General features: G+C 41.7%; 3 protein-coding genes across 8 annotated transcripts; 2 read left to right on the top strand and 1 right to left on the bottom strand.

Moving 5' to 3' along the window:
- On the top strand, window positions 1–7,002 carry inpp1 (inositol polyphosphate-1-phosphatase). Its single transcript, XM_084349868.1, has 6 exons — window positions 1–269; window positions 931–1,136; window positions 1,219–1,279; window positions 2,470–2,670; window positions 2,764–2,938; window positions 4,638–7,002. Exons 2-6 carry the CDS (start codon window positions 933–935, stop codon window positions 5,128–5,130), a joined length of 1,134 nt encoding a protein of 377 aa, XP_084205994.1. The 5' UTR covers window positions 1–269; window positions 931–932; the 3' UTR covers window positions 5,131–7,002.
- Window positions 6,999–15,962, bottom strand: dnajc14 (DnaJ (Hsp40) homolog, subfamily C, member 14). Of its 3 annotated transcripts, XM_084349861.1 has the most exons (8): window positions 15,316–15,390; window positions 15,100–15,132; window positions 12,608–14,047; window positions 12,399–12,505; window positions 11,909–12,028; window positions 11,621–11,781; window positions 11,366–11,468; window positions 6,999–10,502 (listed from the first exon to the last, which is right to left on the bottom strand). In XM_084349861.1, exons 3-8 carry the CDS (start codon window positions 13,829–13,831, stop codon window positions 10,208–10,210), a joined length of 2,010 nt encoding a protein of 669 aa, XP_084205987.1. In that variant the 5' UTR covers window positions 13,832–14,047; window positions 15,100–15,132; window positions 15,316–15,390; the 3' UTR covers window positions 6,999–10,207. The 3 variants fall into 3 exon arrangements, with proteins under 3 accessions (XP_084205987.1, XP_084205985.1, XP_084205986.1); XM_084349859.1 differs by lacking the exons at window positions 15,100–15,132; window positions 15,316–15,390 and adding an exon at window positions 15,826–15,962; XM_084349860.1 differs by lacking the exon at window positions 15,100–15,132 and having other exon boundaries at window positions 15,316–15,403.
- Window positions 15,707–27,707, top strand: nab2 (NGFI-A binding protein 2 (EGR1 binding protein 2)). Of its 4 annotated transcripts, XM_084349865.1 has the most exons (9): window positions 15,707–15,741; window positions 15,931–16,027; window positions 18,669–18,787; window positions 19,059–19,981; window positions 20,094–20,227; window positions 21,237–21,288; window positions 21,447–21,561; window positions 21,671–21,856; window positions 26,006–27,707. In XM_084349865.1, the coding sequence occupies exons 4-9, from the start codon at window positions 19,070–19,072 to the stop codon at window positions 26,101–26,103; spliced, it is 1,497 nt and encodes a 498-aa protein (XP_084205991.1). In that variant the 5' UTR covers window positions 15,707–15,741; window positions 15,931–16,027; window positions 18,669–18,787; window positions 19,059–19,069; the 3' UTR covers window positions 26,104–27,707. The 4 variants fall into 4 exon arrangements, with proteins under 4 accessions (XP_084205991.1, XP_084205988.1, XP_084205989.1 ...); XM_084349862.1 differs by lacking the exons at window positions 15,707–15,741; window positions 15,931–16,027 and adding an exon at window positions 18,339–18,482; XM_084349863.1 differs by lacking the exons at window positions 15,707–15,741; window positions 15,931–16,027 and adding an exon at window positions 18,339–18,482 and having other exon boundaries at window positions 19,022–19,981.
- The last annotated feature ends 28 nt before the right edge of the window (window positions 27,708–27,735 follow it).

Raw genomic sequence — 27,735 nt, 5'->3', positions numbered from 1 at the left:
ACGCGCCTGTCTGAACCTTGTGCTCGGCGGCCTAGATGTGAGGAGAGCGTCCGCCCTTCCTGCGAATCTGCGATAGGAAACTCACTGACGTAAAGAAACCAGAGCAGACGGAGCCCACTGTTAATTGCTTTAATCCCAGTGTTTTACTGAAATTCACCGTCCTTTTCACACTAAAACATCCGCGTTTAGTGACTGTGAGGCGGACTGAAAAACACAGCAACCGAGAGCGACAGCCGGGTGGAAAATAAGCAGTGTGTGCATTGGTTTTGGTAAGGTTTCAGTCATTTCACACTGTTTTTCTGTCCTCTGACGTTTAAATTCCTGTGCTACAGTATCTCACCTCACACATGCTAAGCTAAACGCTAGCAAACACGCTCATTGGGATGCTAGGCGCTTTGACGAGGATATGGTTAGTTTACAGGAGTAAAGTTGTGTGTAGTTACAAGTCAGAACAGCTACATTTATATTAGTTTTCATGTTTTTTTTAATGCTCAGAGGAGATGCAGGTACTATTATTATCCTCTGACATTACTACCAGCTCTCAGCAGTGTGTAGGTGGATCTCAGTAGTCACTTTCTACAGACAATATTATGCTTCTTGGTGTTTTTTCACACCAGAAATGCCTCTACAGTTCAGTTATAAAGTTTTGCATACTTTCTAATTAATTATCTAGAAGTGTAAACGTGTTTGTGGAGAGGACTGTGAGCTGCATATCTGTTCTCTCTCGCTTCATATTCAGAGACCAGAAGCCACATCCCTCCTTCACACACTTGTCTTTTTTCAGAAATGCCCTGTTTTCATTTGGAGGCTATAATTAGCTCAGTGTGTGAATGTGTGACCTGCCTCATCTCTTTTTTTCTCTCACTCTCTCACACACAGAGTTTCCATCTCTGTGTTGACTAAACCCTGTCTTCTGCTACATCTGTTCAGGCATGGCTGACCTGCTGAGGCTGCTGCTCCGGGTGGCTGAGAAAGCGGCGAACGTGGCTCGGGTCTGCAGGCAGGAGGCTCCCCTCTTTCAGCTGCTCGTGCAAGAGAAGACTGGAGAGGACAAGAACAAGAAGTTCGTCCAGGACTTCAAGACGCTCGCTGACGTGGTGATCCAGGAGATGATCCGGCATGATGTCCGTGTTCAGGTAGGAGAAGTCAAACGGTCTGAATAAGGTGGAGCTGGACTGTGTGTTGGATGGTAATCATGTCCTGTCTGTTTGTGTTCAGTTCCCTGAGATGGCCGGCTTCATTCATGGAGAGGAGTCCAATAAGTTTGAAAATGGGCTTGGTAATTATGACTTACTATTACACTAAACACACTGTGTTCATCCGGTCTTTCTCTGGTTTTAGGTCTCTCTGGAGAACAACAGTCCAAAACACAAAGACTCTTAATTTACTATTATAAATGATAATATTATACTATTATAATGTTGGCAGACCTGCCAACCTGTACGCATTTTGACATCAAAATACACAAAAAGCTTGTGATGCCGTGTGAATTTGACCAATTGTGCTGCAGTACTCAAGTCTAACAGGAAGAGGCAATTGGCTTGCAACCTGCAAAATAAATAATAATAAGAAGAGTTTGATCAGTCATTTCACTTGCCTTCACCCACCTATAAAACAAATATTTGTAAGCAGTTATAACAGACAAAATGCATAATGTCAATTCAAGGGACTTGGATCAACAAGGTGACGGCAACATTCTTGATTTTATAGCTCTCGTTCTCCCTCCTCACTACTGCTGGCTGTTTCCTCACATACAGACTGTACTTTGAACCCCTTTGCAAAGGTAAAGCGACTCGTTACTGCATGTCCGTCTTCTTTTTTTTTTTTGGTTTCGGTATTGTTTGAGGATTTACAGCATGAAAGTACTGAATCAACAAAGGCAGGTCCTGCTTTATTAGCTACTTCTGTGATGAAAAACATGACAATGTTTGTTTTGTTCAACACAAGATATTCAGTTCAGGATCACATAAGACAAAGAAAAGCAACAATTTGTCGTATTTGAGAAGACTATACCAGAGATTGTTTGACCTTTTTGTGTAATAAATGACTAATATGATTGAGCGATCATCAGATATGTGCAGATTAATTTTCTGTTGATAGGCTTTTTGTTTAAATCGGAGTAGTTCACTGAGAGCACTCATCTCTATTTCAAAAATGCCCTGTTCACACACTCACCTGCCCAGTATGACTTCATTCCGGCCATGTTGTTTACATGTTTGTATCTGGCAAAACAAATTCCTCTTATCTGAAAAGCTACTTGGCAGTAAACCTGTTTTTGATTCTTATTCTGGATTTATAATAACGATCACTCCACCTTTATAGGATGATCTGCACTTGAACCTCACAATGACTGAATCATCTTTCATCCAAAATAATCAGCGCGTCACTGTCTAAATATTTAATAATGCTGCATATTGCCTGTGTCAATATTTAAAGACATTTGTTGCCTCATTGGCTCTGTGTCACCAGGAGAGAGTGTGACGGTCACGGTGTGCGGTACAGAGGAGGAGACTGCCGCTCTGCTGGCCTCAGTGCTGGATGGCGACCAAACGGCGGCATCTCTGCTGGCTCGAGCGATCCACCAAGACCCGGCGACCATCGACGCCAACACAGACGGTCTGACGGTGCCCCTCAGCCCCTCTGAGCTCGGCATCTGGATCGACCCCATAGGTGAAAGGCTAGATGTTGTCCTTTGATCCAGAAACTGATTCCTGCGGAGAGTAGAGCCTCAGTGAGAACTGTTTGTCCCTTGTTTTTATTAAGATGCAACCAGCCAGTACATAGAGGGCCGAGAGGAGGTGCTGGAGGAGGGACACCTGTTCCCTTCAGGTCTGCACTGTGCTTTGGTCCTGATCGGGGTTTATCTCCGCAGCACAGGCGAACCGGTCATGGGAGTCATCAACCAGCCGTTCAACTACAAGGACCCAGCAGGTGGACGGTGAGTTAAGTTAGAAAACACATTTCCTCTTCTACCCTTGAGCTTCTGACAGGTTCAAACATTCAATCAGCTCACATTGATTTATCTGTCTGTAAAGAGACCTCCTTAATCATATGTAATAAACTTTAAACAACAGATGTTTCATTCCTTAGCTTCTACCATCATCAACTCAGGAAAAAACAGTGTGTCTAACGCAAAATGTTATTGAAGAAGACTTTTTAAAAACAAGTTTGAACGTCTTCTGGATGCAGTCTGATGAAGTATGTGATGCTGCTTTCTACTGTTGCCTGTTTTCAAACCCATTTGTCTTAAAAAAAACACCAGGAAAAAAAAAACAGAAAGGAACACAGCTACAGGCAATGGGAATGAAATCAATCGCCTATTTGAACGGGCTTACTCGTGTTTAAAACACCTTCAAAAGCTTCAAAGAAAGTTGAATATTTTTGTAAATTTTTAATGAGATTTCGAAGTTCATTAACACCCTTAATGTATAAGAGATGTGGAACATTTTAGAGTTTGAAAGAGTTTCTATGAATGGATTGGTACGAGTTGAAAAAGTATGAAAATATTGAATTTCTGAGTTGTCTGTCCATTATTTTAAATGAGGACAAGTTCCCAGGATATTTATGAAAGTATGAATGAGAAAAGTACTAATGGACCATTCCTGTTTGAGCTTAACATATTGATGTTTTAGTGATGTTTTCTATGTAAAAAAAAAAAAAAGGTTGAAAATCGAGTTAAGCTGCAAAAAAGTGACAGAAGGAATGATGTTGAAGAAGAACACGTGTTGTGAAAGTAACTTCAATGCCTAAATACATAATTCAAAGAACACCTCTGACAATTTCCAAAAAACATTATAGGCATCAGAGACTTTATAGCAATATTTGTTTAGTATTCCTAATAATAATATACTCAACAGATCCTAAAATTATATTCAAGTTACACTCTTATGCGTGTGTTACCTTTCAATTCAGACTTTCAGGCAGTCCAACCTAGATAGATGACAGCTGTGACTTGCAGCTCGGGCACTTTATTCAGCCAAAAGGATTTTCATCTTATTTACATAAAGGAGCTGCATATCTGAAAGGGCATTATATATATCAGTGTCTTTGTGTATCTGTACTGTGTGTACCTTCCACTTTCTCTGCCTTTACCTCTGGATCTTTTTCTCTTCGCCTCACACGGCCAGAACTCACATTATGAGAGTAGTTTTTCCAGTTTGAGTCTGACCAGATTCTCCATGTGTCAGGTCAATCACAAAACTGGGGCGAGTGTTTAGATGATGAGGTGACAAACTACCTGAACTTTGTGAGCAGCTGTGTAACCAAGATGTTCTAAAGTTGATTGCACGCTCAGATTTTAAGCTTAAAGGACCATTAAAAGATAAACATTTGAAAAACATGAATAAAGGTCCACACGCTATCAAAATGAATAATGATGTTTATTCGTACCTGCTGGATGTGTAAATTATCAACTGTTCCCTCACAAGCTCATCCTAAAAAGTGATGATAACTTCACCCAGTAAACTGTTTTTGTCAATATTTGACAGACGTGTCTTTCAGTTGGCGGTGAAATGTTGGTTAATGTTGACGTTTGAGTGAAGAAATGAACTGTCAGTCATCTTTGGTATCATCTTGGGCTTTTTCTGTTCCCACAAGTAAAATATTCTCAACCCACCACTGATCACTTGCTTTCACAGCTGGAGGGGGAAGCATTTCTGGGGGGTGTCCTACGGCAGCGTCAACGCCTGCTCAGAGTCCCGGCCAAAAGACGGAACTGGGGGCGGGCTGTCTGTGGTGCTGAGCTCCAGTGAGAAGCAGGTGGTGAAGGAAGCCCTGACCTCGCTCTGCGGCCCTGACAAGCTGATGTACGCCTCTGGAGCCGGCTTCAAGATCCTGTGTGTCATTCAGGGCCTGGCTGATGTTTACGTCCTCTCAGAAGGAAGCACCTTTAAATGGGACTCCTGCGCCCCTCACGTCCTGCTCCGAGCCCTCGGAGGGGGAGTGGTGGACCTGGCTAAGTGTCTACAGTCCAGCTCTGGAGAACCGGATCAGCAGACTGAACTGACCTACCACCAGCCTTACACCGAGTGTAAAGGAGCAGACCGCTGGGCTAACCACGGTGGCCTGGTGGCTTATCGAGACTGTTCTCGGTTCCGCAGTGTCATGGGAGCTCTGAAAGGCAAGCTGTAATTGAAAAAGCAGTGAAAGTAATCAGCACGAGCTGAAGCACTTTTTGTTGCATATATATGATCATATTAATGTTTTCTATATTAGTAGAGAGAGGGACAGGGGTACAGGATGAAATATTTTAACTATAAATAATACTGACTTATTTTAAACCAGATATATTTGCAAATATATATTACAAGATGAACATCTGGTCTGGGACAAATAATATTTTCGAATACTGTCAGGTCTTCAGTGGTTCTGAAGGGCGTAAGCTACGAGTGGGTGTATGAACGGGCAAAAAACATGAAGCTTAACAAGATTGGGAACAAACAAGTGTCCCGTGATCCTCACATGACTGTAAAGATGCAGGTTAGAAAGATTTGTTCAGAAAGCAAAATGAGTACAACAGATCTCTTTTTGAAAGCGAAGAAAAGAAAAACGGCTCAAAGCTGCTACAAGCAACTTGTGTTTATTTCTTCAGAGCTGCTTCTTTCCTCGGGCTGTGAGACTCCTTAATTCATCCTCAGCTCTCAGCCACAACAAATCATTTTAATTTTATGACTTATCCAACCTGGAAAATCAGAATCTGTCCCGTAGAGTTTGAACAACTACACAAAAGTAGCCAATCTTTTCTCTGATGGTCTCGTTTGCTTATTTAGGTCATCAGTATTAAAGCTGCTGTAAGTGATAAACTGTATTTTTGTCATTTAAACAGTAATCACTGTTATAGAGTGTGGTCGGTAACCTGTGTCTCTCCTTGAGAAAATACATTATCTGGGATCCGTGCCCACTTTATTCAATCAGGACAGAGAACAGGATCCTCCTGTTTGCACAAAAAGGGACAGAAAGTTGGTCAAAATGAGGAAAACACTTAGAGCAGCTTGAAATTGAGACTTGTTTGTAACCAGTTAACTCAAATAATCAAATCCAAAATACTGTAAAAATGTCTCACTCATGTATTGTCAATATACCAACAGAGCCTTGTCTCTTTATGATTTTAAAAGCAAACCGGAAAAGAAACGGTAGATCTGTGTGACGGAGTGAGAGTGAAAGGGTTGATTAACAAAAATAAGTTTGGGAACCACTAATCTGCATCTTTCCAGATGAGGGACACTTGGGTCGATGCAGTAGAGGGTTTAGACAATCATAGGAAAGTTTTTCAAAATCAGTTTTACGAAACATTTTTATGAGTGAGAAGTTGATGAAATATGATCAAATATGTTTGCTTCTTCGCAGCTTTATCAAACTAAGCATTATTTGTGAATTTGTTTACCTCAGACCTGATAATCATTTATTTAACATTGCTTAGCTTTTGATCAGTTTGTCTCCATGTTGCGCTGAGGTGTAATGTTAGTTAGAAAGTAGAGTGCTCACTGCTGGACAGCTGAGGAACACATCACTGCCAGAGGAAAGGTAACATGGCAAGATTTCTCTTGGGATTTAAATTGCAATTATGAAAAAGTGATATTACAAATTTGCAATCCTATCTAACCTGTAAAAGGCTTTGATAAGACAAGTGAGTGAATGAGACTCAAAAACAGTGTGCAGGAATCCGCACCTCTCTGAAACAACTCCTTTTAAGGAGCAGAGAGATACACGTGCTCTGCCCTCTTTCCACGGCTGTAGCAGCATTAGTTAAAAAGGTCAGAGAAAGGAGAAGCCATATGAGGGAAAGCAGTGACACAGAAGGCTCTTTTCAGTTAAAATGAAATATTAAGCTAATTTGAAGGATGGGTCGTACGCAGGCTGACAAGCTCCTCTGAAGGACTGAAACACATTCTTATCAAGATGTTTGTAACCTTTCATTGTCACTGTATATGTTTAAACTGACGCTGTTAAGTAACTGATGAGTCATTTATGTGTGATGAGCATAAAACAGAACAACAATGTGCATATATGGAAATCATCTTTATTTTGAAAACCAGAGAAAGCGGGGGAAAGAAACCCAACAGTGATATTTTTAAAACTGTTTGCCAGCCAGGGAACTCGCATCATAATTCCCTACAAAAAACCCTGATGATTGTCAGATATTTTTTGCAATACTTCTGCATATTCTGTTTAAAAAATTGAAAAGAAACAAAAGAAATAATGTGTTGGCTCTTTCAATGATCTCTTCGAACTGCTACCTTTCACATACAGCACTGTACATTCTCAAGTCAAGGTGGACGTAGTGGGAAACAACTCACTCTGCTTAACATGGTGGTTACAGCGGTGGATCCAGTTTCCTGAACAGGGACTGAGTTAGATAATTGACATTGTATCATAACATGTGGACAGGAACTTAGACGGTCGAGGCCTAAACAAGGATGTAAGATGGAAAAAGAACAAAAGTGTTTTTGTTGATTTCTCTCGATCTCGTTCTGAATTCAAACCTGCCTGATTGGAAAAACAGAATAAGCTTAAATCTTATATTTAGAGTTTTGTTTTTCATTTAAAAGGAAGGGCCTCTTTAGTCGGAAATAACTCGATCCATGTCTGGGAAACTTACAAGAGAAACTATTTGACACATGAAAAGAAACATGGCAAACTTAGTGTCCTAGTTCAATGAGCTCAAACAATAATTGCAACAAAGGTTCATCTTCTCAAGCTACCAGACAAACCCACATTAAGATGCCATAAAACAGTTCTGATCTGAGTTTTATGGCTGTGCGACTCAAATGTTTTTCCAAAAATGTGTCACTCATTTAACATTCTGATTCTACCAAAAAAAAAATCTTAATTTGCAAATGAGCTGTTAGCATAGCGAGCTACACCTCCTACTCAGCTGCAGCTGGAGGAGTCTGGTTAGGCTAAATTACTGATGACTGTTGTGATGTTATTACCGGGGTGGGTGTGCAAATTAATACAAAAAAAAAAAAAGATTGGACATGGTACTTTTCATCATCAACTGTCAATATAAAAAAATAGCCTTTATCAAATGCCTTATCACACATAACCATTTCACTACACTCTCACAATCTTCACATATCAGGTGTAAACAATGTCAGATCTGTTCTCTTAAATTAATATATGTTGAAAATTAAATTGTTATTTTTATGCAATATCAAGAAACAAAACCCCAAAATACAGCTTATTTAGTCTTTTTTTTCTGGAGGGTAATCAGTTTTGATTTAGATTTGTGTGACTTTGACATTTTGAAAGCTGAACCGAATCCAGGAGGGAGAAAGCACGCGTTGATAGCACGACTGCAAAACTTAACGAGACAGATTTCTTTTCTTAATTTAATTTCTTTAAGCTGTCAGGAGCCACCGAGATGTCACTGCAGACTAAAAACACAAATATGCAACAACGAGGACGGCTAGAAACAAATCTCTGGCAGACTCTTTGCCGATTCGTCCTGAGCTGGGTGACGGTCGTGACAGATCACTGATGCAGACGCTTCACATGCTCTGAAACATAAAATGGCACTTAACAAGAAGAAGCAGGACGCTGGTGAAAATGGTCGACTAGAGCATTGTTTTCAAAAGCAGGCTGAACAATTGCACAAATTAACTATGAAATTAACATGTTGCAAATATAACATTTTTTTAAACTTCAAGGCTCATTGTGAAAGTCATCAATGTTCAAAAACAATGCTGATAGTAAACTAAACAGCATTTTGAGTCAACTGCAAGTCAGGCTTAGTTTGGTGTTTGTAAGAAAGAATAATATCAAATTACATCAATTTTATAACTCAAATATGTGCTGTTGTATTACTAACTTAGTAGATAGGTGTATCTGTGAATCAGCAGGGGGCAGTGTAGATCAATTAGATGTGGTCCTTTAAATAGCAATGAATCATTTTTGAAGAAAAAGATCAACATTTCAAAATGTCAAGGTGTCACTTTTAAAGTTTTGAGGCCTTCTCGAAGCAGCTGGAGCTCAGAATGACAGGAACACCACTGAACTCAGTCCTGCTGTTAGATTTGAACCAGTGCTGCGATTATAACGCCAATCAGCAGCCGAAACAATAAACAGAAGACGCACTCCGGCATTTTTGAATCTGAATAACTCAAAAGAAAAAAAGGTTATTTTATCATTTTCACTCATTCAGGTCCGGATTTCACATCTCGACAACGCTGCAGGCTCACTGTCACTATACATTTTTCAGTGGGTGGTCTTATAATGCAGGGTGTGATTCTCTGGTAACTGCCACACAAATATCAGCATCCATTTTAGACAAATCTTTAAATAGTTAATTTACTTGTTAGAGGTTCTGAAATATCTAACCATTGAAAGTGAACTTCTAGAGAGAACAAATGCGTTATTTCAGAACTCGAGAGACATTCAGGTAATATTAAAGTCTCCATCATGTCAGTTTAAGAGATAATTCGGAAGTTTATAGTCATACAACAGTGGGGCCCTGGTGCTTAATGAAAGAGGTATTTATATTGACATATTCTGTCAGCATGCTACCAGAGTTTCACACCAAACTGCTGGATTTTACCATAAAAGGACAGCTTCAAAAAATGTGGTCGCTTCCTGTAAGTTTTAGATTTTTTTCTGCTGTTTTTGCACGTTTGGTTCAGATGTATTGGGTTTGGCAGTTTTTGATTCATTTTTGAAATATGGTGGGCGGAGGTGAGTAACACTGACACGGTGAAGCTGCCCAGATCGTTAGCTTCTTCATGTTGATTATAGTGATCCATGTATCCCTCTTTTCAAGTGTCAGTCTCAGTTGGGAACCAATGCCGTACAGTATACTAACCTTATACAAAACATTAACAACAAAAGTGATGAACTGAGGTGTTAAAACGCAGGTGAATAAATCATGCATTGCAGGATTTGGCAGGAAATTATGAAAGGAAAATGTTTTATTACAGCATCCCGATAAGGACTTCAATGCCAAGGCTACAGTCATCTTAAGACCATCCAAAAATAAGGTGAAATGAGAGGTAAAGCACCATCACTGCTGTGTCTTCAACCCTCCTTCAATACTTCAGTTAACAGGCTCCTCTTCATAATCCAGTCTCTCTCTCCTCTGGCTGATCTGATGCAGCCTTACCCACATGAATCTGTTCAGATCTTGGCATGCCAACAGGCAGGCGAGAGACAAACATGGCCATTATTTATTGTGTCCCTGTGTTGTTATGTTGATACACTGAGAGGTCTACAGACTTCACCTCTGGAAGGGTTTGCGAACCTTCTTCCTCCTTCTGGGGGGTTTTCCACTTTCGGCCCATGTCTCGCTGGACTCTGGCCGGTGGCCCCCCGGCATGTAGAAACCTGTCTGGCTTGGGGGAGGGGAGAACGGGGGCGCTCCAGCACCAGGCGGCTGGTGATTGGGCGGACCTGAGGGGAAGAAGCCCCCGTTGGCAGCCATGTCGTTAGGAGGTCCTCCCTTGAAGATGCGGTTGAAGAAGTCCTGTAAATCTGCAGGGTTGGTGGGACCGGGAGCGTTCTCTGAGGGCGCCCTGAAAGTGAAAGTTGGAAAATTCAGACATCTTTTGAAGTGGAGGTTTTGCTTTGAGTAACGTGAGCACAATAAATGAAACCCAATTATAAAGAAATTAGGGGTGGGATGATAATATATTTGAACATTAAGTATATCTCTTGATTAAAAGTGCAGGGAATTCATTTTCTGCCAATATGATTAACACAAAAATGAACCATTAACATAACTGACTTAATTTTAATATATGGAAAGAATTACTGAAATGATTTTGTTTCGACGTTCACATATTTTTACGTCTATTTCAAGAGTTAACTTCGGCCCTAATTTTGTTTATGTAATTAAGATATATAACATTCTGCAATGATTAAAAAAAATGTCAGCATTTAAGTCTCCAAGGCCCCTGCTGTTTGCTTCATATTTTCAAAGAGGAAAACTGATTCCTCAAAACAATCTGCCAAAATGTCTTTGTGGATAAATCTGAGGTCTAAAGGAGGAAGAGCAAGATGAAATTATAGATATTAAATATACTTGTCAATCTTCAATTTTATTATTATTTTTCTTCCACTTGCAATAGCTTTTTACCTTTCTTTAGCTTTTTCTACTTACTATGTTTATCGTTAAGCACAAAGGCAAATTCCCCGTATGTTGAAAACCTTCTTGGCAATAAACCTGATTCTGATGCTCCAGCACCACGCAGGCACAACAACAACCCAGATGGAAATTAGGGATGATGATGACTCATCAATAAATCACCATTAAGAATTTAACCCATTACAAACGTATTAACTGACAATCAGGGATAATGGATCATTAAGGCAGCTGTCTATCAATTAAAGGAACTCCTTAAAATTTGCAACCCAAATGTGAATAAAACCAACGTACCTGTGTCGTGTGGGGTTGCTGTTGTTTTTTGAACCGAATGAGATGTGATAGGGCACACGGTGTGTGTCGGGAGAAATGACTATCCTTTGGCAACCTGCCCACTCTGAAACATGACAGCATCACAACAGGTCACATGATTGAGAGAAAAAGTGCATCTAGGAAATACTCTACAACTGCTCCGAAGCTTTTCTTAGTATATGAGCTCATGCAAACTACAGTAGCTGATCAAGGGGAGCAGATAAACTTCATGTTCACCTGTAATATCATAGACCTTGCCATCCATACAGGCAAAGTAGGTGATACGAAGGCCCAACATGCTCGACTCGGCCCACAGGTCACCCTCCTCAGCACTATGGTGGCGGCTGCATTCAGCACAGAACCGGGCCTCAGCAGGTTCACGATCCATCTCGAACCGCCTGCGCACACACACACACACACACATATACAGGGTTACTCGAGACATGACTCAGCGGTGTGTAATACAAAATGTTTAATTTCAGTCTGAGGAAGTGTTTGACACAGGGTCATGATGACGTGGCGTACTTGTGTTTTCCTTCACACTTTGTACACATCATGGTGTTCATGGCTTCCTTCAGGTCATCCTGCAGTTTAGTGAGAAACTCATTCATGGACTTTGAGAGCTCAGTTGCTGCCATACGCTTCCTGCGTGGGGAAGAAACAGGCTGGTTGGTGGCACGTGAACGTAACAGGCCAAAGGAATTAAAACACTGAATCACTGTACAATTGTAGGCCCATTAACCAGAATTATTTCAGAAAGATGGACTACAATAGCTCCAATCAATTTGTATTTCTTATCACCGCTTTGAATTTAGCGAAATTGAACGAAGTTAGAATAATATTCAATTCTACCAAACTGATTTAAACAAATGATTATTGTTTCAACGAAAAAAAAGATTTAAAAAAAAAAAACATCTCATAAACAAATGTTTTTGAAGATGTTTGATCCATTTTTAGTTTTGTTTTTCTTTACAATCCATATGTCTTGTGATAACCACTTTTTCAGTGCACTCACAACTCATACTCTCGTCGTGTCTCTGGGTTACTGACTATATCCCAGGCAGCCCTCAGTACTTTGAACGCCTCTCCAGCTCGTGGGTGTTTATTCTTGTCTGGATGGACCTGAAAGAGAGAGGACATGGGAGAAGGTTGCATGAGTAAAGGAGAGAAAATGTCAGCCTCAGATACTGTTTATTAGCGGTTAATTCAGCTTCACACACACACCTGGACAGCCAGCTGTCTGTAGGCCTTCTTCAGCTCAGCCTCAGTGGCGTGCACCTCCACGCCGAGCACTGTAAAGGGGTCGAGCTCGTCCTCGGGTACCTCAGCCAACGCTAGCAGTCTCTCCAGCTCCTGGCCTGGCTGGCCTCTCCCTGCTCTGCCGGGTGACTCAGGGCTGGATGGTGGTACGGGGCCATCCCTCCTGAACCTGCTTCGGACTCTCTCCAGCAGGGACACCACCCTCTTCCAAAACCTTGACTCTTGAAAAGCTGTCCAATAGCGTTTTCCCCTCTCTCCACCAAGGCGGACCAACGCACCCTTTGCCCACTGGGAACCGAGAATAACCAAAGCGCAGAAAAGTCTCAAACAAGATACGGCAGCTGTCTTTACCCACTTCACTGAACGAACTATTTTATCCACCAGGTCCGTCACTATGCATTTTGTCCATTTCAGAATCCGACTGGCATCCTCCTTCATTCCTGCTATGTCTGTCACCTTCACAAGAAGCTGCTGCCCAAAGTTGTAAAGTTTCACCCCTCCGGTCTCCACACCGACGCCACAATTGTGAGTTAATGTGACAATAATCTCAATCATCATGTGGACGCAGGAAATGCACCAGAAGCTCAGAGACTCTGACAGCATCTCCTTGAAAGCCAGGACGAGCTGGTTGCCTGTCCGCCTGCGGCCTCGGTTCTGCTGATGGTGGTGGTGGTTACGTCTGCGGGTCTGCTTGTGCCGGCCACCGCTTGATGTAACATTTCCTTTTTGAACAGAGGAAAAAGCGCTTTGACTGCTCTGCTCTGAAACCGATCCACTGCTCCTTAGTTTGCATCTTCTCCCGGCTCCCTCGTTCCTCCAACCGGACTCCCCGTTCATGTGTTGTTGCTCCTTCGCTGCTTCATCCTCTTCTTGATTGATAACATGAAAGTTGTCTTGATCTGCGTTGCTGTCGTGCTCGAACCCATCTGAAGCCTCTTCATCATCCTCTTTGGCCTCTGGAGATCCATAAAACTCTGCTTCACCAATTCCAGAGTCTTGTGGAGTGGCTGGATTTGGGATGTCCTGAGATTTGAGATAGGCTGTTTTGTCCTCCAGCTCGCCGTCATCATCAGTCTGTCTGACCTCCCACTGAGTAGAACTGGTGACTGAGGCGGAATCACCATCAGGGGTCTCCTCATCAGCGTCTGTGACACCGTCCATCTCCTTCTCAGCTGCTTCTCTCTCCATGTTCCTTACAGCAGTTTGATTGAAGCGCTGAGAAATCGGGATCTCATGGAAGGTGATATCCTAGATCCGAAAGCTATGGCAACATTTTCCCCAGACTCTCAAAAAGAAGTGAGACTGGGGGCTCCTAAGGCTCAGTCTCAGGTCCACCATATCAGCAGCCGCTTCCAGGTGTCAAAAAGCTTTTTACACACCACACATTATGCACCAGGTCGTGGTCTGGAAAGCAACACATTGAGTTAAACATACTACATAGTGAATACGAATAAATTAATAAATATCCTACTTCTTTCAGTAGTCATTTATATATAAAATGCAAGTTTTTACATTAGACCTTCTAAAAACTTAAACAGACATTTAAGACAAAGACCTTTATGGAACAGAGCAGAAGGCGAGGCCACTATAATAATAGAGATCTGTTGATGATTAATCTATAGTTTCTCAACTGAATTTCCCAAAAACGGTGCTGTATTATAGTACAGTACATATATATATCACGCATAATAAGTTAGAAATCCTGCAAAAATGTCAAACATTTTACTTTTAGCTGCTTTTCTCTGCTTATAAACTGAATATCTTTGGCCTTGGCCTGTTGGTCGGACGTGGCAAGGCGTGGAGACATCAGCTCAGGGTCAAGAAAACTGTGACAGGCACGTGTCACTATTTTCTGACATTTTAAACAGTTTTGTAGGGGAAAAAAAGATACTGAGAGATTAAACATTAAAAGTGCAATATGTAACAAACTGAAATAATCCACAGAATGTGAAGGAATAACAGTTTTGACATTGTGATGTCTGTGTACTGTGTTGCAGATAAAGTGAGCCAGCTAACAAAGTAGCCTCGGCCATTTCAACTCAAAGGTCCTCTGCTAGCGGTGTGAACACCAGCACTCCCAGTGCTCTGCGCTCACAGTCTGGACACAGACAGAGTTTATTTAGCTAGCTGGCTAATGGCAGCTACAGTTAGCAGTTATTCTAGTGAGATGATGCCCCCTATTCTTTTGAGGATTAATTTGACAGGTGGCCAATTCTTACATATTGCACCTTTAAAATAATAGTTAGCTGCAGCCCTGTTAGGAATAAATTTACAATAACAAACTGACACCATCAAAAGTTTTTGCCTTTCACCTTTTGCTACCAGCACAATGAAGAAGAAACTATTTGGAGCTAACTGCTTTGCCACCAGAGTTCACTATGACTGTATAATAACACTGTTTGAAGGAGCTAAACTAAGACCTAACGAGTAATACAATTCCTGAATGATTAACTTACATATAATGTAGACACATGACCTCATCAGTCCAGCTGTTGTGCAAGTAGTCATAAATAAACTGAAGTTAAGACTTGCTTTAAAACACACATGTTAAAATAGTATAATACATTCAGTTCAATACAACTAAGCAACATCTTAGTTGTCTGCTGCTAATACAGTTAACCAAAGAAAAACACAGTGCATCTAAATACGAGTAGCATGAATAAACGACTGACCTTTAGGAACCGATAAAGAGCGAAAAAACACATTACAAACCCCTCAATCCTGCCTGGTGAGCAAGCTGTCATACTAACTTAAATTTAGGATCGACTTAACTCAACAACAACACCAGATATTTTACAGGCGGCTAATGTTAGCTGACAGCCAGGGTGTTAGCATGAGGAAGCAGCCAGCCAACAGGATGACAGACAGGCGCTACAGGGGCTAAAATTAGCTCGCCTCTGGCTGGCTAACCTGACAATATTCCGACTAAATAAGGTCTCAAACGAAGATTACACGACCGCGCAACAGCTAATTGTTAACGCCTTTAGCAAACAAACAACCAAACGAGCAGCTAAGTCTTAGCTAATAACAGTAGCGAGCAGCACTAGCTAATATTAACGGTTGTTTCCCCTTCCTGTGGGGCTGACGAGTAAGCTAAGGTATGTTTTGAACACCGCACGAGTCTAGTCAGGAGGCAAATTCATTTGCATTTTGTATTCAAGCATACTAGATGTCATATATACCTCTCGGATAATTGTGTAACCTTGTTTGTTAACAGACAGCCAAGTGCCCGTGTTGTTTTTTTAGCCACTTCTTCTTCTCCTGCTCCTTTTCCTACTTTCTTCCAGTTTCTTCTTCCTCCTCCTGCCCCCTTCTTCTTCTTCTTCGTTGTTTTCCGACTGCTAGCAAACAGCTGAGAAAAGCACTACTGCCACCCACTGATATGTAAGTATAGCTGATAATTAATAATAAATCTTAGTGTTTTTTAATAGATTTTTCTTATTAAATCTAGTCTATAGTGTCTTATTTCACACTATCTACCGTGTTAAATAATATAAACATCAGTTTACCTTTTATAAAAAGAAATTTAATCTAATTATTGGGCTCATTTTATTTTATTTTTGATTTTCTTGCTTTTTTTCAATTTTGTAACTTTGGTTTATGTATGGAAACATAACTTTTGTTGGTTTACAAGACAACTCCTCGCATTTTATTACATTTAACACAATAGTGTGCTTTAAACTTTGCAGCAACTGGTCAAAGAAGGCCTTTGCTTGTGTGAGGTCCATAAAAAATGGTTGTGAAATCATTTGTTCAGTGTGCTTTCTTCATGCCATGCCTCAACTACCGTAATGTCTTGTTCACCTGCATCAACAAATCTTATCCAGCACTGAAGCTTTTAAGAAAAATAAATTTATAGATCAATTATTTACACCAGTTCTAATTTTTCTCTTCTGACCCCCTGTCAGTTATATGATTGATTGGGAGTTGTTTCCAGTACCCACACTAAACATATGTGGGTTTATTGTTTTGGTGTCTCCATACTTTTGGCCATGCGGTGTATCACAACATACAACTGGTTTCTCCAAATCATGTATGTTACTGCCTACTCACCCTGATCATCTCTCTAATTTACTGAAAGGAAGATGATGTTGCAGAAGCACAAAAACACAGAGACAACACACAGCATGTTCTCAGTAAGCTGCAAACGCCCCCTAATGCGTTAAAGGGTAACTCCACCAATTTTCCACATTCAAGTGCGTTCACAGGTCTTGAGGAGTGCTGCTGCGTATGTGGAAAAAAATAGTATAAAGCCTTTTGTGGCTCCAGATAATAAGCCATCTGTCACCATCCTTCTGAAAAATGTATATCTTAAACATATACCAGACATTGTTCACAGAATACTTTGGATTTCATTAAAGGGTAACTCCACCAACTTCACACATTAAAGTGTGTTTACAGGTCTTGGGGAGTACTTCTGCATATGTGAAAGAAAGTAGTATGAAGTGTTTTTTGTGGCTCCAGAGGAGGCTGCGTGTAATCTGATAAATTGCCTCCAGTGTTGTCACTCACTGGCAAAGTTGCATTGTGGGTAATGTAGGCAGCATGTTTTTAAAAGGGTGTATGGGGGGAAAAAGGTGATATCTCTGATGTATCAATCAGTGTTATACGAGTGTGATGCTAGACCAGTGAACTTCTTTTCAATACTGGTGCCTACTTTACCCACAATGCAATTCAGCCACTGAGTGACATCACAGGAGGCAATTTATCAGATTAGATGCAGTTTCCTCTGGAGCCACAAAAGACTTTATACTAGTTTTATTGTCACACATGCAGTAGTACTCCTCAAGGCCTGTAAACACACTTCAATGTGTAAAATTGGTGGAGTTACCCTTTAATAAAATCCTATGAACAATGCTTGCTATATGTTTAAAGTATAATATTTTCAGCAGGATGGTGACAGATGGCTTATTATTGTGTTCCGTTGTTGTTGTTTTTAACTGGAAACCAGCGAGGTTAAAGCTGCAAGCGAAGAACTGGTGCACAATAAACACCATACAGTGCAGTCACTCTGTGTGTGTGTGGTGTGGCACCTCAGGCATTAAGCATGATGGTAATTATAAAACAGAAGAGTAATGAGCCCTGGTTTGCCCACTCAAGACAATATCATGTAGGAAACTGTATTGTGTAATGTGATTTTGATATCAGCAGCTCCAAATAATACAACAAAAAACAGCATTTTCAGTGGAAACAGTGACACAGTGAAGGCAGATGCTGACCCTGGATGTGCATTGGCAGACAGATGATGCACTGATAGTTGGTAATTTCAGATGCTGATTTATGTGAAATGTCCCTTTAAATTTGCAGCCAGCACTCAAAAAGTACAGGGGGGGACAACTGGGTTTCACCTGTACTCTTAGAAAAAAAATGTACGACCACCCACCACCCACCTTCTACATACACAAGGTGGGAAAAAACAGATCACGGTCCACATGTGTCACGTCTGTACAGTGTCCTCTCTGAGCCTATAGTGTTGGTGTGCTGACGGCTTGTATAGGGGTCTGTGACACGGCAAACAAACTGTGGGAACCCCCTAAAGCCTCTGCATAAAAGACCAATCTTGAAGACGCAGAGGGTTAATTTCAAGCCCCCACCACCACCACCCACATCTCCAATTTGAAAGCCGCCTCTCTACCGGGAGAGGAAGGCTCTTTTTCGGTCAGATGGCGTGCTGCAGTCCGCCCCCGTCATTCTCCAGCCCACACAGACAGGGCAGCCAGCAACCAATACGGTGCGCCGGAGGAGGATTTCTGCCAGTGATTTCAGACGAGGTACGATACGCAAAGGGGATTTACTACGCCAATCTGAGCCGGGGAAGCTTTCAGCAATAGGCGACAGGGTAAGAAACGAACAGGAGAACAACTGCGATGTGTGTCTGAGCGGGGTGGTTTCTGCTCAACATCTGGCTCAGGAGCACTCGGTGGTTTTGTGTGAACTGTAGAGAATAATCCGAGCGGCTCTGCTGTCTGTCTAACGTGCTTTTGTCTGGCAGATGAACCGAGACTAGTTGTTATGTCTTTGTCAGTTTCAGTCCGGGAGTGACGACCTGTGACATCGGGTGGTTGGAGAGACATTTTTTCTTTTTTTGTGCGCGTAAATACGCCAGTTCCCTCTGTGCACATCCGTCTGCCTGACCTGAAGAAGGTAAGAGAGGTTCATGTTTCCTCAACTGTTTAGTCACATGAGGGTTTAAATGTAAAATATGTTGAAAATAGGCATAGCGTATGAAGGAAACTGCTCCAAACACATGCACAAACTTCCTTTAATCATGTTTCTATTCATGCTTGATCAACATAGAAGAAAGTGTGTCAGGTACACCAGGTGTAGTCCAAGTCTTAATCTAAATGAGTAACTTGTAGAGGATTTCTCCACCTGCAGGTTCATGTCTTTCCTTTCTCCTGCCTAAACTTTCCAGTGCAGTGTGCCATGTCTCTGCCACGCACACTTGGGGAGCTGCAGCTCTATCGGGTGCTGCAGAGGGCCAACCTGCTGGCCTATTATGAAACCTTCATCCAGCAGGGTGGTGACGACGTGCAGCAGCTCTGCGAGGCAGCAGAGGAGGAGTTCCTGGAGATCATGGCACTAGTTGGCATGGCCACCAAGCCACTGCACGTGCGTAGGCTGCAGAAGGCCCTCCGAGACTGGGCGGCGAACCCTGCCCTCTTCAGCCAGCCCGTCTCTAACGTGCCTCACGGGGGCATCCCTCTGTTCAAAGTGGACGGGACGGGTGCAAGCGGACCAGCGGGTGGGCCCAGGAAGTCTGTGAGCAACGGGCAGCCGGGGTCTCCTTGTGAGAGGGAGGATCGGGCGTGTCTTACTCCAATGCACAGTGGGAGTCCCAGAAGCCCTTGCTCCCAGGCCTCCCCGCAGCCTCCGGACACACACTACAGGGAAAAACTGTCACCCATGGACCCACACTGGCTCAGCCCGGAGCCTGATGGGAACTGCACTCTGGCTTCTGCATCTGGAATAGAAGAGGAGCCGCCCAGCCCTCCTCTGCTGTCCACATGTCCCCCAGGACCCTCCACATCTCCGAGCCCCTCGGCCTCTTTCGCTCCTGCGGCCCTGTCGGCCTGGCCCGGTGGACAGCTGGATGGGGAGACGGCGAGGGCAGTGGTGGAGAGCGTGGACAGGCTCCTCAGGACCCTGCCCAGGTCCGATCCTGCAGAGGTGAAGACTCTGCTGAGGATGAACAAGAAGATGGCAAAGACTGTGGGGCACATATTCAAAATGGGGTCCCAGGATATGAACAAAGAAGAAGAGATCCGGAAGTACAGTCTGATCTACGGACGCTTCGACTCCAAGAGGAGAGAAGGGAAGCAGCTCACACATCATGAGGTAAACGCACCAGAGACAAGATGAAGCGTTTGAATGTCTCAGAGAAAAGTATGCATTGTCTTTATTGTCTGCGTGTCCGTCCCTCCTTCACTCAGTGCTTTTTCCTCCTTAGTTGATCATCAATGAAGCAGCAGCCCAGTTCTGTATGCGCGACAATGCCCTGTTGCTGAGACGGGTGGAACTCTTTTCTTTGGCTCGGCAGGTGGCGAGAAAATGTGCCTACACCTCCACACTAAAGCATGCAAGGTAGGAGCGCCGAGCATAGAACAGAGCGATGTGTTCAGTGACCAGCACACCTCACACCTGCTGGGTCTTGATTGCTCCTCGAAAATCAAAAAGAAAATCTCTAAGTGAGTCAGCGTTAAAGTTTCTGTTCAAGTTAGATTCCTGCGTGGCAACATGGCAGAGTGGCATCGTGTTATAACGAGCCACATGTTAAATAAATGTAAATTAAAGTGCCACGTGGTTTCTGTGAGTCATATTCCCACCACTTTATTCATTTTCACAATGAACCTGGTTCAGATCACAGTGGGAATTAAACTCCGACCTCTGTAGTGTTTGTGTATAATGAGCTGAACATTGGAGCCACATAGGAATACACAAATACCCCACTGTATGTGTGTGTGTTCACTTACACAGATCATTTTTATATGACCTTTCTGAGAGTAAATACCAGCAGTTTATAAAAAAATTAATAATAATTACCCTAATAATGAGTAATTGCTGAAAATGACAGCACAGCACAAACCATAACTAACTATTTATGAAAGTACTCATTATATTATTAAAATGAATTAGACTAGATAAGTGTTTCTAGTGTCCGTGTTTAACTGTGTCTTCATTCCAGATGTTATTTTAGGTTTTTTAGTATTTCCTACTCTAGTCGATGTCAAATAACCAACAAAAACACCCTTCACCAAAAATACATTTGCATACAAATCATTCTGATAAATACAAAGTTTATTGGGAAATTATAGTTAAAATTATGTACCAGGAAATTTTACAAGTTCAATAAAAGTTGTACTCAGTGTGGATTCTTGTCTCCTGCCGCATCTTGTTCAAAAACATCTGCTTAAAAGAAAATCTTAAATCAAGTTAATTTGAGCCTTCAACCTCCAACCCCTTGCAGTTAAAAGCCCTGCAAAAACACTCTTTCGTGGACATTGAGTCAAGATTTTTTTATGTCAGATTTCCTCTTTCCAAGATCAAGAATGAACTCTCATGTTCAACTGTCTGAACTGTTTATCTCCTGCAGAACAAATGCAGATGAGAACAGCCTGCTGCCCCAGAAGAGAGCGAGACATGAGGTGAGTTTGCAGAGCCGCGCTGCAGCCACCTGTTAACAACATGCAGCGTGGCTTCTTACAGATGAACGTGTGATTCTAACACACAGCGCCGTGTGTAATTGTAGCCAAGTTTCAGGTTGTCAGATTATCAGCAATAGATTGACAGTGGTGTGTTTTAGGTGATTGTGCCTGAGAGTGTGTCATCTCTCCTCGGAGTGGAGGGCTCAGAGGGTTTGACTCAGAGAGCAGATGATGACAGCTTATCTGCAGAAAGCCTCGACAGTGTATCACACGGTAAAGAAAAAAATGTGTTTTCTCTGAGCTCATCAGTAGATCATCATGTTTCTATAAGACCGTGGTGTTTGAAGACAGCATTTACACCCAAATCTGTCTGTCCTGTTAGACATCGGCTCACAGTGCAACCAGTCTCCATCGCCCCGACCCCACACTGACACCTCCAACCCTGCCAGCTGGAGTCGCCATCTCATACAGCAAACGCTAATGGACGAAGGACTGCGATTGGCTCGGATGGTGTCACATGATCGGGCTGGCAAGATCAGCCTGGGGTCAGAAGGGACTCACTCTACAGGTGACTTTTCCAATAATGACTCAACAATACTATGTGTTTAATGACGGACACTCAATAAAAGTGTGTTTCGCAGTGTTTGCCCAACGTCGTTCAGGTTAAAGGAATAGTTCGACATTTTGGGAAATAGGCTTATTTGCTGGCAGAGGATGAGATGCATAGATGTATCACAGAATGTTTGAAAAGTCTCTAGGTTTTACTTCCTGGTCATGTGGCCCACTGATATGCACAGTGTTTCTCCTGCTGGCCCCGCCACGGCCTCCTGCTCGGCCAATAGACTTTTTACATTTTTATATTGCATTTGGCTCTAGGAATTACATATATAAAACCTCAATGGATCAAATAATTATAATTGACTTTGTTTGCAGTTCAGAGTGTAATGTCAACAGTTATACAGATGTTTCTTTGATAGTGATGATCTATGGGGAATTTTATGCTGCAATACCACCAGTGGCCACTAGGCAAAACTGGAAGCAGGGCTGGGCAGTGCCTTAATAATACATTCTAGATAGCTAAATGAAAAGGCGGGTACCACTCTCATATTTGTAAGGTAAATATAAGGCCTGAGCCACTAGCCGGTTAGCTTAGCGTAGCACACAGACTGGAAAAAGGGGGGAAAAGCTAGCAGCAAAAGTGAAAATGCAGCATCAGTGTCCTCTTAAATACCCCTATGTTAGATAAAACGTGAAAAGTGCTCTCTAGGATGCCCCTCCAGTGTCCTATCTGCTTGCGGTGCCCTTTTTTATTTTTTGCCCCTGCCCCTAAAACATCCTTAGTCTGCCTCTGGTTTCTGAAGTAGCCTACTCTTTCCCGATTTCCAAGCGCATCAGACACAATTTTAATCTATGTTGTGTTACATAGAACCAGTTATCCTCTTTTACTTTATCTTTGTTTGTTTGATGTGTACAAAAACAAAACAGTAAAAAAATCACAATTTGCCATTTCACGAGGGGTTATGTGCTGAACTATTTCTTGGCTGGGAGCAGTTTTACACTTTGGTTTTTGGAGAGATTTAAACAAACAAGATATCAAGTGTTAATAAGTGAGCTTTAGAGATGCGGGTAGGTGGATTTTGTAACCATCAGTCAGAGTCAGGCTAGCATTTTCCCCCTGTTTCCAGTCCTAATGCTAAGCTAAGCTAACTAGCTGCTGGCATTAGCTTCATATTTAGTGGTACACGTCTTCTCATCTTACTCTCGGTAAGAAAGCCAAAAAGCTTATTTCCCAAAACTATTTCTTGAAATTGGAATTTGAGGTTGAATTAAAACAAAGCATGTTGATGTTGGGGTGAACTGAAAATGACAGACAGAGACTCACTAACCTCTCCGAACAATGAATATTTTATAGCTCCAGTGCTTGAACTCTACTGAGTCACGCTAGGTGACGCCTCCCACCATGCACAGCTGAACTCCACCAGACTGTAAATTAGAGAGGATAGAAGTTAGAAGGGGAAACAGAAGGAGGTGTAGAGCGATATATAGAGAGGAAAAGAGTGAGCGAAGGAGGGTAGAGAAGATGGAGGGAGGAGGGAGGGTGTTACACTGTTATAGCACTTCCTTAATACCCTGTTACTGTAGCATTTTTCTGATGCATCACAGCTTCTCACAAGAAAGAGAAAAAAAAAGCAATGATCTGGGCAAGTTAGACGTTCTGGGCTGTGATAGCCAGTCGAAGAGATGAAGCGAGGAGAAGGAAGCCAGCAAAGACATGAGGGGGCGGGGAGGGAGGGAGGGAGGGAGAGGGGGGGGATAGGAAGTACTCTGTGGGTGGCAGAATCGGACCCCCCCTCTCAGCAGCGACTGACGTCAGAGTGTGTTAGGTGCGTGGGCTGAAGGGCGGGATGGATGGGGCGTGGGGGCGAAGGAGTGGGAGGTAATTGGAGGGGCGTTGCATTGACTCACCAAGCGACAGTGTACAAAAATAAAACCTGTGGGCAGGGAAATGGCACAGTCTTTTTTATACATCTTCTCCCTCTACCAAAAGGACTGCGGAAACAACAAAAAAATGACATATGTTTCATCTCTGACGTCGATCTCCCTCACTTTGTCTCTTTCTTCTCTCTCTCTCTTTTACTCATCCAAGTTTCCTTCGCCTCATTAATCACAACTTTCTCTCACTTCCTTTCAACGTCACTGTTGTCTGCCATAACTGATCTTCCGCTGACGGTTCATATAGTCAGGTTATCATTTGTCATACATCAGTCTGTACATACAATCTGATAAATCTAACCAGCTGTATTTTTCCCTTTGTGCTACTGAATATGAGCTATTAAATTTTTGTGTTATGACTAATTGCCTTCTTCATAAGTTATTCCAACCGTCTGGCTGAACAATGAGGGTCTCTTAATGAGAAAATAAATAACTGAGTAGTCAATAAATGAATATTCTTTTACTCCAAACACTGCTATATACACTCACAGCCCAACATCAGATGTGATTGTGTCAGCACAAATACACGTAATTATTATGAATAAATTCATGACTTGTAATCTCATATGTAGCACGTCTCGTTCACTTGATTTGTTGACTTCATCACAACCATATCACCAGCCCAGAACTAATTAAACTCGGAGACTTTTCGTTACTCAACAGCTTGAGTTGGTCATATGAACCATGATGACTTCACTCCACGTGGGAGAGTTTCTTGCTGAATTCCCCAAACTATTATTCAGAGGTCTTCAAACACTGGTTGTATCTTGATTACAATGATTTATATTTGTCTTTTGCCTCAGTTTTATGATCATTTGCTTTCCAGCCATTGATTTTAAAGCAAAATTATGTAACTTTTATATCTTAAAATAACAGCTTCAAGATCATTCTGATGGTACAGTGTCTTGTAACAGGGTGAATAGTGTCTGTCTCAGCCACTCCGCCCCCCTATCACCTCTTTCTGCTCTATGTAACTTCAGTGAGAGGGTGGGATCACAGCGTTACATACATGTTTATTGCAACATACAAGTTTTCAACACAACAGTGTTATGACATAATGAGTTTTGTCTGTAGTCAGCACCTACATTACGTCTGACACATTGTTATAGACCTAGGATTTGTATTTAAGACTGTGGTGTTGCACTTAGAAACTGTGGGGGGCGCCAAATCACACAAAATACCAATTTCGACATAATGTTGCTTTACATTAGGAGTGCTTGATTTCAAATAAAATTTGCAAAAACACATAAAGCTAGACTTTAAATTTTCCAGCTGATCAACACAGTTCACAGTAGATTTTAGGGTGTTACAGACACCATCTACATGCAAGAAGATCCACTCAGTGCTCTTTACATGTGTTTTACTGTACTGTAATTTATATATTCACAAAACACTCGGCCAACAACCTGGGTTAATTACGTCTTTGTAACTACAGATCAAGTAAGCACGGCACTAGATCCCAAGATTACTTCATCAAGTGCTTTAAAACCACCATACTTATACCAATAATGGTAAACTAAAGGTGGAATAGGCTGATACCTTTCACTCAGTTTAAGACCCTTTTAGCTGAGACAGTACGTGTTTTCACTGACTGTTTGTTGTGTGGTTTGTTTACATTACACATGCATATATATATATATTATATGTGTAGGTTTTGATGTTAAATTTACTTTTGCCTTTATTGTCCTACATACACAGGGTGCCGATGAAAAAGAGAGTAACAGCTCTCATTGGGCCACCCTGTATAAATAACGGTTGAATGAATATATGTTTCATCGGTTCTTTAACTAGCATTTGTTCTTTAAAGCAACATTATGTAGAAATTGGTATCTCCTGTCTGATTTGATCTTTCTGAGTGCAACACCACAGTCGTAAATACAAATCCCAGGTTTGTAACAAATGTTTCAGACGTAATGTAGGTGCTGACTACAGATAAAACACATTACGTCATAATAATGTTACGTGTTGAAAGCCTGTATGTTGAAGTAATGTATGTAACGCGGTGGTCCTACCCTCTCACTGAAGCGACCTAGTGCAGAAACAAGTAATAGGGGGCAGAGTGGCTGAGACAGAGACACCGTTCACCCTATCACAAGACACTGCACCATCAACGTGATTTTGAAGCTGTTATTTTAAAGGAAAAAAGTTACATAATGTAGCTTTAATTGACTTCTAAGTTAATTTCTGCATCATATCTCATCTCAAACTTTACCTTTCTCCTCAGACCTTGACATTAAAGTAGAGAGGCGGAGTTCGATAACAGCGTGCAGGAGCAGTAGCCCCTGCATCACCAAAGATGACTCTAACCACCGCGGGAAATGAAGAGGCTCAACGTGCATCAGGGAACTTGCTCTTAGGCCTGCCACTGAACTCAGCCACACAGGCTGTTGCTCAGCAGGTTTTTTTCATCACTGACGTCTGATGAGAAGAAGACTCATACCGACTTCAAATCAATTCAGTAAATGTCAGAATTTACCAGCGACTGATATCATAAACCTGCAGTGACTTCTAAATACTGAAGTTTAAAATGTTTTGACTTTATACTCAGTAAATATGTAGAGGAGACACTTTTTTGTTTTATTTTTTAAATACATGGACTACATGTCCTGATGATGGAAAAAGAATATCTGATTGTATCAAGAAAAACCTGATATTTTGTCAGTCAATTTGTTGTGAGGAGTGTGTTTAAAGTGTTTCGGATGAATTAGGCTCAACACAGCAGGGGGCACTGCAACTTTGGAAATGGACTCTAAACTCGCGCAGTGCCATGCTGTGGTTGTGTAAAGGAGATGTGGTTTCACAGGGAGACTTTTGTCTACATTTACAGAAAGTTACAATATGAAAACAGTCTGATAACGTTCTAAGCAACTCCTCGCCCTCAGGAAACAAATGGATGTTCTCGGTTTTGAAGTCAGTGTGTTAGATATTGTTTAAGACTCAAAAGATGAGGATGAATTAGTGTTTGTGACATATGTTGATCTTGATTACACACAAACACCGCCGTCAGGTTCAGAGGCCTTTTATCCTTTGCTGCACCATGAGATCAGGCATGCTGAGGTTTTTGAGGTATAAAGACCTGGTTCTTCATCATCCACTCCCTCACATCTTTCTGTAATGATATTTTTTTGCACAAGCGGCTGATTTGGTGTTTGCAAGAGATAATAGTTCAGGCTTTTCATTATCTTTAACTCTGTGAAAATGTGCTTACAACACCTTTTCTTAACTCAGCGGCATGAAATGATAACGCAGATGACGACTTCATTGATCTCCAGTCGATTTTCCAGCTGGCTCTCTTGACATTGATGTCAGGTTTCAGGGTCTTGCTCGAGGGCCCTGCCCTGCAGCAGCGATTGTACAGACTTTGAAGATTCTCGGTTCAAAACTACACTGAAAGATTTTGAGAATTTAAAAAAAAGACATTTACCACAGAAAATGTGGTGATTAGTGTAGTTTTTTGTAGGTAACTTACAATATGGAAGTGTGTTTTTGGGATGATTTCTGTAGTGTTAGATATTAACTAGGTGAACCTTATGTGAGTTTCCCTTTTTTGAAAAAAATCTTATGTCATTTGAGACTCATAGTGAATTAGGGTGACTAATCTTTAGAAAAAGAAGAAAACTCATGCAGAGGTTTACAGAAAGAAATCTCATGGTGCTTGACTCTTGATACAGCAGCTCCTACAAGCTACGTCAGCCTATTTGTCCCAGTTGAAATTGTTACATGTGTTAAGACTCCATGTTATGACAAGGCTCATGATAATGATTAAAAACTTTAGACTTTTGTAATCACAGAGTATGTCAGTGAGGTAGCTTGCTGTGCATCAGTTACACCTGCCTGTCTCTTGAGCATTAGTAACTTCCTCAGTTTATTATGTTGCAGAACAGATTATTTATTTTGTTACATCTCAATAAATGTTATTTTATTGCTTAAAACCACAGAGTGTTGCATTGTTTT

Source organism: Pagrus pagrus (genome assembly GCF_965226575.1).
Source record: "Pagrus pagrus genome assembly, chromosome: 3".
Taxonomy (NCBI): domain Eukaryota; kingdom Metazoa; phylum Chordata; class Actinopteri; order Spariformes; family Sparidae; genus Pagrus; species Pagrus pagrus.
This window is presented reverse-complemented; position numbering and strand designations above follow the sequence as displayed.